General features: G+C 43.0%; 1 protein-coding gene across 1 annotated transcript in view; it reads right to left on the bottom strand.

Annotated features, from left to right (window-relative positions):
* Positions 1-11,643, bottom strand: part of col7a1l (collagen type VII alpha 1-like) — a 37,170-nt gene extending 25,527 nt beyond the window's left edge. The window contains 7 exon segments of the mRNA XM_088988674.1: positions 1,351-1,510; positions 1,579-1,759; positions 2,767-2,932; positions 5,722-5,779; positions 6,282-6,441; positions 9,205-9,256; positions 11,219-11,643. Coding sequence (XP_088844800.1) covers positions 1,351-1,510; positions 1,579-1,759; positions 2,767-2,845 — 420 coding nt within the window. The 5' untranslated portion in view covers positions 2,846-2,932; positions 5,722-5,779; positions 6,282-6,441; positions 9,205-9,256; positions 11,219-11,643.
* Between the last annotated feature and the right edge of the window lie 2,405 nt (positions 11,644-14,048).

The raw sequence follows: 14,048 nt of genomic DNA, 5'->3' as shown, positions 1-14,048 counted from the left end.
ACCTAATCCTCTCGCCCGCCGTCGCCTTCCCGCGTCAAGTGCGAAATTATTCATGCGCACACTCCGAAGATAGCGGCTTGATGGAATGCTAACCGGCAGCGTTACTTGCGAGTCTCCCCGTTGCTGATAGAGAAGGAAAATACCTCACGTTTTTTTTAATCACTTGACAAGTTGACGTTTGGCGCAGGCCAGTGACTTTAACCCTACAATGCCATTCGTATCATATTTGATACGGGGGTTTCTGCGACCTCTATCACACACACATATGAATGAAGTGTGAATTGATGAATGAATGATGAATTATTTCATCAAAAATATTTTGTATGTGATCTGATACATGTAATCTGCTCTCTGATGCATGAAAATGTCTCTACAGGAAGTAGAAAAGTTTTGTTTTTGGTCATTTCCAACATGGTTGCTCCCATTGTATCATGTTTTCAGGAAAATCATTGCTCATATTCGGGAAGTTACGGTGAGAATAAATTAAAAATACAAAGTCTTTATAAAAGGTACGTGTTTTCTTCATTATTAAGTAACCCATTCTTTATATTACAATTACAGTGATACCTCAGCTTATGAACATAATTGATTCCCAGAAAGTGTGTGTAAGGCAAAAAGTTAGTCTTACAAACATTTATTTCCCAATAGAAACCATTAAAATGAGAATAATCCATTCCCAGGTTCCCATAAAACGTAATTTTCTACGAAATAAGTCTTAAAACTACACAAAATATACCTTATTTTATGTATAATAAATGTGCTATTGGATTGTAATTAAAGAAATAAACTGTACTATATAACAAACTCGTTTCATTTACCTTTGTGATGGTAGTTGTCAAAGGATGACAAACTTCCAGGTTGCCTCTTGATGATATGCGAGTGAGGTTGCCGTGCTTTCTTGGCGATAATACCCTCACTCACACTGTCCCTTACTAGCTGATTTTCATTCATGCAAATCAACAGAAGTTTTTCTTTTGTGTCCTCTTCGGCTCAACACTAGCCTGGGGTGGGGTCTTTTTCCGTCCCATAATAGCAAAAGTATCCTTGATAACACGTCTGCACTCAAAGAAATGGGGTGACGAAAACGAGTCCACACATTTGGAATATTTCCACAATAATTAAGCATTTTCTGGACCGCTTTATCCTTACTAGTTGTGCATGATAGACCACATTTTTTGTGGATTATAACATAAGAGTTAATTAACATCTCAGAACCCAAATATCAGAATTTTCTGACTATTCTTTGATGGTTCAGATTTTAAAGGGTTAAAGCCCATTTTGTATGTTTTGGTGGCTATCTAAAAATGGATGGAATGTCATTGCTTATGTCATAGCGGCTTCATAAAGTACCTTAGGCGCATGGTCGCGACTGATGGCGGCGCTGAAAACGTGGTGTACAAGAAACTGGAGGGCGACGCCCATTTTCCGAGCTCCGCCTTCATAGGGAAGCATCCTGACCGCCCCGAGCACCTCCTCCAAGGAGCCGTAGTCCGTCAAGGCGATTCGCATCCTGGGAGCCGAAACAGGAAGCTAGCGCGAGATCCCAAAGTGACAACGCATGCATGTTGACTTTTTCACCTGGGGACGTCTCCGAAGACGGTGACTCCGAAACGGACGCCCTCGGCTCCCACGGGGCTGTCCTTGAAGGAGGAGAGCGTCGTCGAGATGAAATTTTTAATCGCTGAGAAGCCTTCGACGCCCACGTTCCAAGACTCGTCCACCAGGAACACCATGTCAGCCTGCACCACCGTCCTGCAGGCTAACACAGATACAAATGAAATTTAGCTACAGGCTTTGAATGGGGGGCAAAAAATATTAAATCATAATTTGAACCCTAATATCATATTTGTGGAACTGCCGCGGCTTGGAATTGAAGCGGATCTACGTGGGCAGGAGATGTGACACCATCTCTCTTTCGTCAATGGATGCTACAGCTTCGTGTTTGGCTTTCAACATTTAGTTAGTAGTAGATGTGCACATTTCACCATGACATACCCAATCCACTGGTAAAAATGATGCTTTGATTCTCTTCTTTTTTATCTAGAACTGCTTCATACAACAAAGAGGGTGCAGCAATGACTGTGTGTCTTTTAAGTTGCGTCATATTATTTGTTATTTAGTTTTTGTTGTTATTTTTGACTTCAAGATGGCGCCGCGAGAGTGGCTGCCTTTGCAGCAGCTCCTTTATTTTGTTTTTCTACGTCTTCCTTTCCTTTCCATCCATAACTTTGTTGTTGTGAAATGTAAATTTCTCCACTGCGAGACTAAAAAAAAGAATTTTACAAAATGTCCCAAGGGGCAACAGCTTGATATTCGTCATGCCACTAGATGGCAGTCTTGCCTCACCATGCTAGCCTGCTCACATCTGCTGCAAAATCTGCAAACTCCCCTAAATGCTTATTGACACACAAGTCAGCCCCTCCCAAAAAAAAGACCATCAATATTCCAAACACTCCGACACTAAAACTTTAGCACAGCAACGAGGAACGCTTTGAATACTAAGGTTAACCGTTAGCAGCCCGCATAGCATGCGAGCGGTCAGCCCACATAGCATGCAACTTTTAAATGGCATGTCCTTAAATGTGATGTGCAATTAAAATGGAGCAAAGGGGGTTAAATAAGGCGCCGGTTTTGTCGCCGGTGAAATGCATTTTTTTTTTTGAAAAAAAAAAAATGTAATTAATGAAATTAGCAATTAGCCATTATTTGTGCATGTTCTATTGCTCCCAATTGAAGTGTTCCATTGAGAAAAGAGTGATGTCATACCCTCCGATTGCGCCGTGACGCTCCGACGACACAGAAGGCAGAGCAACAGGAGAACTCTACACACGCAATAGCGGCCCATCCTCTTCCCGCGCCGCCTCACAAATCCCCTTCCAGGACGGTGCTCCGGGGATCATCAATTCCCGCGCTTCTTCCTTCTTATCTGAGACTGGGAAAGTCAAAGAGAGATAAAACATGAGCAGCCATTATTTTCTATAGACGTTGTGTTTAACTTGCTGGGGTGTCGGGCGACCTGGCTAACGCACGTGCATTTAAATTGCACGCTATTTATTGCATATTGTACCAATAAAGTAAATAAGGGGTGTAGTAAAAAGGTTGTTTTGCAACACATTCCAACGGCGACAAAAAAGGTGGTAAAAGTCTCACAGACGCTTTTTAAATCATTTGATTCCGCGCCGGCTATTAGAGGCAATTACCGCAGCAGCTAAACAAATATGGCGTCTAGAATTTAGGTCACCTCCTGACCAAATTGTGAGACTTAACATGAATGCTAGCTATTTATCTAATAATAATACATTTCACTTATAAGCGCCTTTCAAAACTATCAAGATCCCTTTACAGTCACAGGATAAGTGTTTCTGCGGGTGAGCAGCGGCAGCCACACGTGCTAGCGTTCATTCAACCCGCATGTAACTCAAATAGATAGAAAGCGAGCCAGCTAGCTAGCTAGCTGCATAGATCGATAGCCATATAGCTATTAGCTAGTCAGCTAGATAGCTATCCAGCAAGCCAGACAGCTAATAAATAGGCATCCAGAAAGACAGATAACAGATAGCTAATAAATAGCAAATTGATCGCAAATTGCTAGCTAGCTAGGCGTTCAGCGTTCACTCAACTCGGAATAACTCAGATAGAAAGCGAGCCAGACAGCAAATAGATAGCTAGCTAGATAGCCATCCAGACAGACAGATATTTATATTATTGTCAAAAATATGCAGCTAGCTTTCGAGCTGGCTACCTACCTAGCTTTCTAGATACAAAAGGGGCCATCTCACATTGCAGAGGTGAACTCAACTGAGCTATTTTTTAGGAGGTAATATTCAACTACGTCGTTTCACCTTTCCTGATGGAGGATGTCGGATGATGATAGCGGATTTGCTTGGGATGTCACGCGTGTCTAAATATGAAGTGTTTTCATTTTGTGAATGAAAATGAGACGACGTGTGCGGTCATATCGGCTGAGTCGGTCGGTGCAGAAGAGTGACAGCTTCATTATTTTTCCGAGAAGATGATGCGTGACAAATCTGAATGAACAGACGAAGAACGTCAAAAGATAGCGGCGCACTTCTTTGACTTCACTTCAGAGAGTACAAGAATTCAATTGGGCGACAATAAATAAATCATTATTTCAAGACCCAAAGAATATTGTGATTCACTCATTCACTGCCAGAGTTTTTGTCATTCTCACTCGAATTCCAGGACCCACAGAATATTGAGTTTTAGTACTACATCAACATTCAATACAGCGTTAGAAAGTTAATTCCTAAATTATATGGGTCTGGAGTTATGTGAGCTTGAAATGGGGGCAGATGTACAAAATACAATACATACATATTGATTTCTATAATATTAATACAGTAAAGTCTCGTTATATCGATATTCAAGGGAGTCCGAAAAAATATCGATATAACCGGGACTATCGATATATCCGACCCTGTTTGCATGTAATTTTGTCCGTGCGTGCATAGAAATAGTATCAATATAACCGGGACTATCGATATATCCGATATCGATATAACGAGACTTTACTGTAATAATAATAATACATTTTTTTGCTTTTAAAAACTCTCAAGGTCACAGGAGAAATTTTTCTGTGGGTGAGCAGCAGCAGTGTTCACTCAACCCGGAAGTAACTCAAATAGATAGAAAGCTAGCTAGCTAGCTAGCCAATGGATCGCTCATAGATAATAACACCTGAAGCTGTGACAAAGCGCTAACATGGACAAAAGGCAAATGTTACCCCTCATGGAAGGGAAAAAATATTGCCAGAGGTCTGACCAGCACTTTATCTGCACTCCCCGCAAGAAAAAATTCGGGAATGGCGCTCCACGTCACATTTCTCCAATTCCCGAATGAATTCGGGTTAGCGAATGAGTTAAAATGAAAAAAATGTAAAATAAAAACCCAGGCGACGAGGGGGAACAGGGGCAATGAACAGACATGTCCCAACTCTTTCATCCCCATTTTTTGTCGCTCCTCCTCGGCCAATTAACACGAGTGTAAAAGTGCCATAAAAAGTGATGGGGCTCGATGGGAAGTCATGGGAAATTCCTCGCAGTCCTTTGACCGCCTGACTGAAGCCTGGATGACATTTACAACCCGGGCTGCGCATACGACGCACTTCACCCCCTTCCTCGCATACCGATGCAGATATGTCTCTGCATGTATCTTATTCGCGTGGATTTTATGAATGACAACCGGCGCGCTTATATGCCGTGGCCGTTTTTTGTGTCCAAAGCATGGGGAGGTGGAGGGGGGAGGCGACGGACAATCAAAAACGCCGCCATGGTTGAAATTCACAACACTGGCGTTTATCACCGCACCCATGAGAAGATTAAACAATATTACAAAAAAAAACGAACTTCACAGTGTTATGGGCTTCTTTCTCGCTCACTCTCACCGCGGCGGAGACGGCCTTTGCGCCAGCTCTTTCTCCATAATGGCATTTTCCACTTCGCCACCTTTCGGAATGGATTATCCCCGCGAGACGGTCAGTGGCAGATAAATAAATAAATAAACGGTGGCGATGTAATTCCATTTATTTTTAAAGTCAAAAAGCAGAAAGTTTGAAGCCGAGCAACACAAACAACGTGTTTGCAATCACATGCAAAAATAAAAGAATATAATGAGCTTAAAAACGACCCGTAGAAGATGATACACACGGCTTCTTATATCGGCACATTAAAGTTAATGGATTTTCAAGGGCCTTCTACTTACCTCTCGGCTCAAGTTCATCAGAATTTTTCGTTTTCCAGAAGCCGGTAAAAAAAAGCCCCTAAAACACAAAAAAAGAAAAGTTAAATCCAAATGAGGCAGTCGTTCAGGAAAGGAGTACGTTGGTGTGTGAATGAATGAATGAATGAATGAAACTTTGATTTTTTTTCAAGAGGGGGCTTGGCTAACAGAAAAAAAAGTTTGGGAAGGGGCGTGGGGGCTCCCGATGCCCTTAGGGGAAAAAAAGCGAGGGTGACTGACAACGCTTTGACCCTGCCCCGAATACCACCAAGAGTAAACTGCTTGAGGGAGAAAAAGAAAAAAAAAGTCGGGTTAAATCATGTTTTACAAGCCTGCCCCCCCCCCCCCGCCCCCTTTGGTTCCTTTGTTGGAATTGGACACCGGGTCACCTTTGGAGGAATGCAATGACCGCTTTTAATGGGGCTTCGGCCAGCTGTGAGCGTGGACATGCTCGGACTCAAGCCGCGCGTTGTTGTCCAAGTTAGCGTCATCATGTCAGGGGCGTGGGGGTTAGTATGTCAACCATTTTTTTTTAACGGTACCGTATGGACGACGGGTTGTCCCACCGATGACCTTTCGGACATCAAACGAGACTGCGGGTGAGGCATCTTCCCGGACCGCTTCCACTGGCGCGCTCAAAGAGGAAGTCATGGGGCTCCAGGCGTGTCTCTAATGTTCTTCTCTCCAAGAGTCGCAAAGGGGCTATAAAACAAGCGTGAAAATACCGATGTTGTAATGTAGGTCATCAAAAACAAGCATAGAGACTTTTTTTTCAACCAGAGAAGGATAAACTTCCTTTATATTTCATTCAAATGCAGCTTGGGGGAAATTTTACACTGTTTATATTTGTCATATATTCTTTATCCTCTGCAAAAATATATACAGTAAAGTCTCATTATATCGATATTCAAGGGAGTCCGAAAAAATATCGATATAACCGGGACTATCGATATATCCGACCCTGTTTGCATGTAATTTTCTCCGTGCGTGCATAGAAATAGTATCCATATAACCGGGACTATCGATATATCCGATATCGATATAACGAGACTTTACTGTATAATGTAAATATATGAACAATATAATATAAACATTTAATTTATAAGCACCTTTAAAAACTCTCAAGGTCACTTTACAGTCACAGGATATTTTTTTCTGTGGGTGAGCAGCGGCAACCACACGCGCCAGCGTTCACTCAAACCGGAAGTAATTCAAATAGAATAGTAAGACAAATAGAAAGCTAGCTAGCAAGCCAATAGATACAGGTAACATCCAACTTACAACCGGCTGGACTTACGACCACCCATACTTACGACCACATCCTCCAGATCCTATTTTTGAAATTCTAATTCTATTCCTGGCAACGCAACACGCTAGCATGCCGGCAACGCGTACAATTTTGGCCGGCCAGCCAGCATGTCACTCTCGCACAACAATTGACCGTGTGATGGCACCAGAGGGGGGAGTTTGCGAGTCATTTAGCCTCTGAGTCTCTATTCAAAATTTTGAATGGGTTTCGACTTACGACCATTTTTATTTACGACTGTTTGGTCGGAACAAAACTAGGTCGTAAGTCAGAGGTTACCTGTATTTTGTAGCTTATGGGGCTTGTTGCGAAAGTCTTCTTCACCTATTGCGCACTATTTACAAAACAAACAAACAAAATGGCCGAATTGTCATTCATAAACGACAGCACACAATGAGCACACGTCAATTTTTGTCACGTTTCTCGCAGGGCTAAATTATCGGCGCTTAACACGTGCGCACAGTAGAGCCGCGGCGTGGAACCTGTTGGATGCGTTCACACGGCGGGGGGGATATTAAGCATTAATCGTGCTGTTTACACCGAGCGGACTTGCGTTCTACCCCTCCCACCCCCCCGCACCCCGTCGACGTCCTTCCTTGCACGCTCACTCCCCCGGCGATAAGAGGTGGCGGTGCAGTTGTGATTAAATTCACGCCGCAGGGTTAACATGGACGCAATGGTGCACATTGGGAGGGAAGGGAAACAAAAAGACAAAGGAGAAAGAAGAAAACAAGCAAGAGGGAGAGAAAAAAATAATAATAAAAAGGGGTGGGGTCATAAATCTGGAAAGCCTGCGGGAGTTGAGGATGAAGGGTGTGAGAGTTTGGAGGTTTAAGAGTGGGCGGCGAGGCCCGCTGGGAATACGCATCGCAGGCAACAGATGATTGTCACGAGCGACGGGAAGAAATACACAACAGTCAAGAGTACAACTAAGTCGGCTCATTTATGCCAAAATGCAAACTGGGAAGAAGTATTGGTACATTGTACATTCCCAAAAGAGCAATTTACCTTTTCTCCCATTGCAGCAGTCGAAATGCAGGGTGATATTTCTGCGTAAATTGTGATTAAACGACGCATTTACTGTACAGCGGGGCAATAACGAATGCGGTGCAACTTCAGGGCGCGAGCGATGATAGATCAAAATGGCATCCACGTGTTGTTTTTTTTTTTTAATGAGCAATTAAAATTTAAAAGCATATGAATGACTCTTCACTTTGACCATTTACTCTTTGGACAGTAGCCCAAATGGAACTGTATAGTGCATCTTTGCAATGTTTTGATGATGATACTAGTGCAGCGTTTTCGACCGGAAACAAATTCCTTGTGTGTTCTACATACTTGGCAATAAAGATGATTCAGATTCTGAGCTAAGTAGCCAGTTAGGTAGCTATATAGACAGATAGCTAGCTAGAAAGCTAATAGATAGCTAGCTATGTACCCAGCTAGGTAGTCAGCTAGATAACCAGATAGCCCGCTGGACAGATAGGTAGCAAATACAAAAGCAAATAGATAGCAGATACATAGCTAGATAGCTAATAGATAGCAAATAGCTAGCTAGGTAGCCAGTTAGGTAGCTAGATAGCTAGCTAGATAGAAAGCTAATAGATAGCACATAGATAGCTAGCTAGCCAGCTAGATAGCCAGCAAGATAGCTGGCTAGATAACTGGATAGTCAGATAGCCAGCTACATAGATACATATATAGCTGGATGAGTAGACAAATCAAAAGTGAAGTGAGGAAACTTTTCGCACATGCACCACCGTTACTCCAGAGCAATAACCAGGGTATGTAAGGTGAAATAAAAACAAGAGCGCAGCCATACTATGCAAGACATTTTTCCCCTCTGTTGCTTCCGCCGTGATAAATTCACGTAATTAGCCGCCTGCGACTGTGACGCTCACTGTCATGGCAACGGGAGGCAAAACAGAGATGTTGCACGGCGAGGTTTTGCATTTCAGACCCGAACAGAGGATTGAGACGCAGTCGAGAGAATTAGTCAGGAGCGTGTGTCCAATTACCACGACCGAGCCGACATGAGAACCTCCAAATAATGAATGTAAGCGCATTGGGCTCACTAAACCCCATCATCGCTGAGAAAACACAACGTCGGGAAGCAAGAACAAACGTGTACTGCTTTGATTTTTAACAGGAGAACTTACTGGAACATTCCAAAGGAGTGCGGCCATCATGCTCCAAAAGAATCAACGTCGCCTGTGAACACAAAAAGATAACAGTTGTTCACAACCTTATCAAATCTTTTCGACACTGCCAAATCAAGGCGTTCTAAGCGCAAAGCCGCTGTCATTTGTAATAAAATCAAGTCGTACATACACCTTCTCTGTGACAATGAATGTGTAAAACGGTCGTGGCTTGGAATTGAAGCGGATTTACATGGGACAGGAGATCTCTTTTCGTTAATGGATGCTACTGATTCGTGTTTGCGTTTAACATTTAGCTTGTATTATTGACATGCACATTCTACCATGACGTCCCTGATACATTGGTGAAAAGGACGCTTTGATCTACACCCACGTTCCAAGACTCATCCACCAGGAACACGATGTCGGCCTGCACCACCGTGCCGCAGGTACCGATGAAATTTAGCGACAGGCTTTGAATGGAGGTCAAAAAATAATAAATCCAAATTTGAACCCTAAAAACATTTGTGGAACTGCCGCGGCTTGGAATTGAAGCGGATCAACGTGGGACAGGAACAGATGTGACACCATCTCTCTTTCGTCAATGGATGCTACAGCCTTGTTTGCTTTCAACATTTAGCTTGTATGCACATTTCATTCACCATGACGTCCCTGATCCACTGGTGAAAAGGACACTTTGATTATCTTTTCATCTAGAATCACAAAAAGGGTGCAGAAAAGTGCTCAAGGTTGAATGACCGTCTGTCTTAGGTTGTCAAGATGGTGCCGCGAGAGTGGCTTCCCTTTACAGCAGCTCCTGTATTGTTTTTCTACTTCTTCCTTTCCTTTTCTTTCCATTATGTAAATTTCTCCACTGCGAGACTAAAAGACTAATCCAATCTAATTCAATCACAATAACGTAATTGTATTTTTTTATTTTTTAAATACCTTCACCTGTCAAGAGTGAGCACAGTGGAATGCGTGTCCGTGTGTTGTATAAAACAGCACGTCGGTCACGGTTGAAGGATGACACAGGCACTTATACACACACACACACACACGCACACGCACACGCACACGCACACACACACACACACACACACACACACACACACACACACACACACACACACACACACACACACACACATACACAAGCAGAGACAAGTCTGTTGCGAGCGGGTCATTGCAATTTTTTTGCGCGGGAGCTCACTAGAATAGAGAGTGGCTGCAGGAAAACTGCTTGCTGTTTATTATACAAATGTTCACGACAGACTTACAAAGGGAAAGCAAATGTGGCCATGAGATGACATGAGTGTTTCGATACGACGGCACGGGAGGTGAAATGAAAGTGGGAAAAGATGACGGAGCAGATGGCGAGTTTTTGGAAGAGAAAAAACAAGTCCCGCAGTCGACCTATTTTGCTATGCAAAGGCGCAGTCAGAGGGAAGCTCAAGGACACTCGGCTGTTTGACAGGCGGACATTCGGTGCATCAATGGCGCCAGAGGCCGAGTGACGGGGGCTCTGATCAATGAGAAAGTCGATAAAATGGATGATGGCACACACACACACACAAAATATTTGGGGAAAGATATCAAAATATTAAACTAATTAACTGCTATTCACTAATTTATTCAGGAACTGAAAATATGAAGTAGAGCGCCATTCCCGCCATTGTTCGGGTTGTTTTTCATGCTTGGGTGCCGATAAAGCGCTGGTCAGACCTCTGGCAATGGTTTTTCCCTTCCACAAGGGGGAAGCATTCCCTTTTTTCCATGCTGGTGCTTTGTTCCAGCTTCAGCACTTGTTAAAGCGCTATATCAACCAATATTGAATTGTATTTTGGACAGCCACCCTCATTTCAAGATCATATAACTCCAGACCCATAAAATTTAGGAATTATTTTGTCCGATGAAGGAAGATAGCTTAAAGTTTCTAACGGTGCATTGTACTAAAACAATCTTTTTGTTTCACATGTACAACCGTCAACGGCAACGAATTGTCCATTTTCAAAACAGCTCAAGGTAGCCTTACCTGCACAGCCATGCTGGTGACCCCTGCGCCCTGGTTTGGAGGTCATCCCTCCCACCTCGAGGCCGAAAGCTAAAGGGTCAAAGAGGGTCAAGACTCACAGCATCATCAATTTTTAACAATCATAAACACTACAAAGCATCAATGTCATCTTCCATTTTTGCCCTTGGAGCGTGCTCACGCTATGCTAAGTTCTGTTACACTGTAGCGGCTACACCGCAGCAGCTGCACAATAGCGGCTACCGTGTACCGGCTATCTACTCTAGTTTAGAGGCTACCTACTCTAGTTTAGAGGCTACCTACTCTAGTTTAGAGGCTACCTACTCTGTCGCGGCTACCTACTGTCGCGGCTACCTACTCTGTAGCGGCTACCTACCATATCGCAGCTACCCACTCTGTCGCGGCTACCTACCCTGTAGCGGCTACCGTGTAGCGGCTATTGTGCAGCGGCTACTCTGTAGCGGATACACTGTAGCGGCTACTCTGCAGCGGCTACTGAGCGCAAGCTGAGTCTTGCCTAAAAGTGATTTAACAATGATAAAAGTCCCCTTCAAGGTCACTCGAGCTTTATGAGCCGTGTCGCATCTCACCCCGCTCTAAATTTATAAACGCTGACTTCTTTAGTATGCACGCTGTATTGATTATCACAATTACACACTATTACGGTTCTATTATCCGCACTGGCTGGCTTTAATTACAGCGGAGAGCCGGCGGGGGCGCGTGGACGAGGACGAGAGAGGAGCAGAGGGTGGCGGCGGCGGCAGATAGATGGATGACACCGCTTCACACACACACACTGCACCAAACTAATTAAAACAGAAACTTTTTTTTGTTTCCGGCAAGTCGACAGCCAATGAATCTGGCAGCGAATGAACGTGTCCGCAGGGGAAGAGGCGATGAGGAGTTATACGTCCACGGGCACCGGGACGGAGCGGAAGGGGAGTCGTTGCTATGGTGACTGAGTATTGCGCCACATCATGCGGCAGTCGACGCGGCCGCTCTGCCCGTAACGGTGCAAGATTCATGATGCTAATATTTGCTCGGCGTAGCGATATCCCCGGTAATACTAAAAAAAACACTAACACCGCACCAGGAACGTATTATTGGGCTTTCACAGGCGATTTCCGGGGTTTATTCATTCCCTGGTCATCGCTTTGGGTTTGTATAACCACATCAGTGAAAGAGACGACCATTGTGGAGACTCTGGAGATTCCACGATGGTCAAAATCATCTTGGATGTAACACCAGTGCATTTCCCTTGCAGAATTTGACCTTTTACTATCACTTCTCTATTCCTTCCACCTCATTGTCAGGCTACGGCATCCCGTATGACGGTGGTCATGCGGGAAGGGTGATGCCTCCTGAAATAAAGGGATGTACAAATACACAATAATATATCCCTTTAATGACAAATGGCAGTGACTCATCAGATTTTAAATTGACAGAGCGCCATTCCCAGATTTTTTTCTGGTTTTGGTTGTTCATTTTTTGGTGCCGATAAAGCGCTGGTCAGACCTCTAGCAATATTTTCTCCCTTTCACAAGGGGCATTTCCTTTTTTTCATGTTAGTGCTGTTAGCTTCAGGTGTTGTTAAAGCACTATATAAACCAATATGTATAGCATTGTATTTTGGACAGCCACCCTCATTTCAAGCTCATAGGCATCCTCATGGCAGTGAATGAGTTAATGGCAAAGGGCATATTGACTCACCACATCCAGTAGATGGCGCTGATGAAAAAAAAAATGTTAATTTTAATTGAACTAAGCCTTTTACTTTAATGTCATTCATTAGTTTAATATTGTTGTCTTATCTTCCTGCAATTTCCTGTTCCTTCTGTTATCCAGCAGATTGCAACATATTTTTTTACTTTACACTGACACAAAAAAATAAAAATAAACCAGTCATACTGTGTGTAAAGACTTAAATAGTCAATGCCCCGTTTATACAAAGGCCACTTATTGCGGACAGAGACTTTGTAGAAAGCGGCGCCGACTGTGGTGGAACTAGGTTAGATCTCAGGGGGGGCCCCGGCATGCAGACAATATCTGCCAAAGAATTATGACGGCGGCCCTGCAACATCTGCTGCCTCACAGAGCAAGACAGTGATGGATGGCCAGGTGCGCCTCCCTGTTAACACTTTGAAAGCCTTGTTTGAAAGCCGAAATTGACGTACTCGTTAAAACGGCAACTTTAGCATTAAAAAATGGAATCCAAAGTATGGGATTGGGTCACACACAAAAAAAAAATGAATCCAGGCATGCTTGTGCATGACGTGTTGCCATTGTTTGCTTTGGAGAAGTCACTGTGGGAAGCGATGCAATAGCTGTTTAACTCATTCACTGCCATTTACGAATTTATTGGGGAATTGAAAAACATGACGTAGAGCACCATAACTTTGTTCTCCTCCAAATAATAAAGGAAAAAAAAATCAAGAAAAAAAATACCCCCTCAATAATTCTATAAAATAAAATAAAAGTCCATTAAATTATATATATATATATATATTTATGGAATTATTTGGAGGAAAAAAATGACATATACTAAAACTAAATCATCAAGATTTTTTTAAAATTAATATTATTATTTTTTATCATCATTTCTTTTATTATTCAATAATTTTGATTGAATTTTTTTGTATTCTTATTTATTTTAACTCATTCACTGCCATTTACAAATTTATTCGGGAATTGAAAAATATGACGTAGAGCGCCATTCCCGAATTTGTTTGGGTTTTGTTACTTTATGCTTTGGTGCCGATAAAGCGCTGACAATGGCCTCAGCCAATGTTTTTTCGCTTCCACAAGGGGGCAGAGTGCTTTATTACAGCTTTAG

Source organism: Hippocampus bargibanti, linkage group LG22 (assembly GCF_051943395.1).
Source record: "Hippocampus bargibanti isolate YZ-2025 linkage group LG22, ASM5194339v1, whole genome shotgun sequence".
In the NCBI taxonomy this organism is placed as follows: domain Eukaryota; kingdom Metazoa; phylum Chordata; class Actinopteri; order Syngnathiformes; family Syngnathidae; genus Hippocampus; species Hippocampus bargibanti.
The sequence above is the reverse complement of the archived record's forward strand: the minus strand, read 5'-3'. Positions and strand labels throughout refer to the sequence as shown.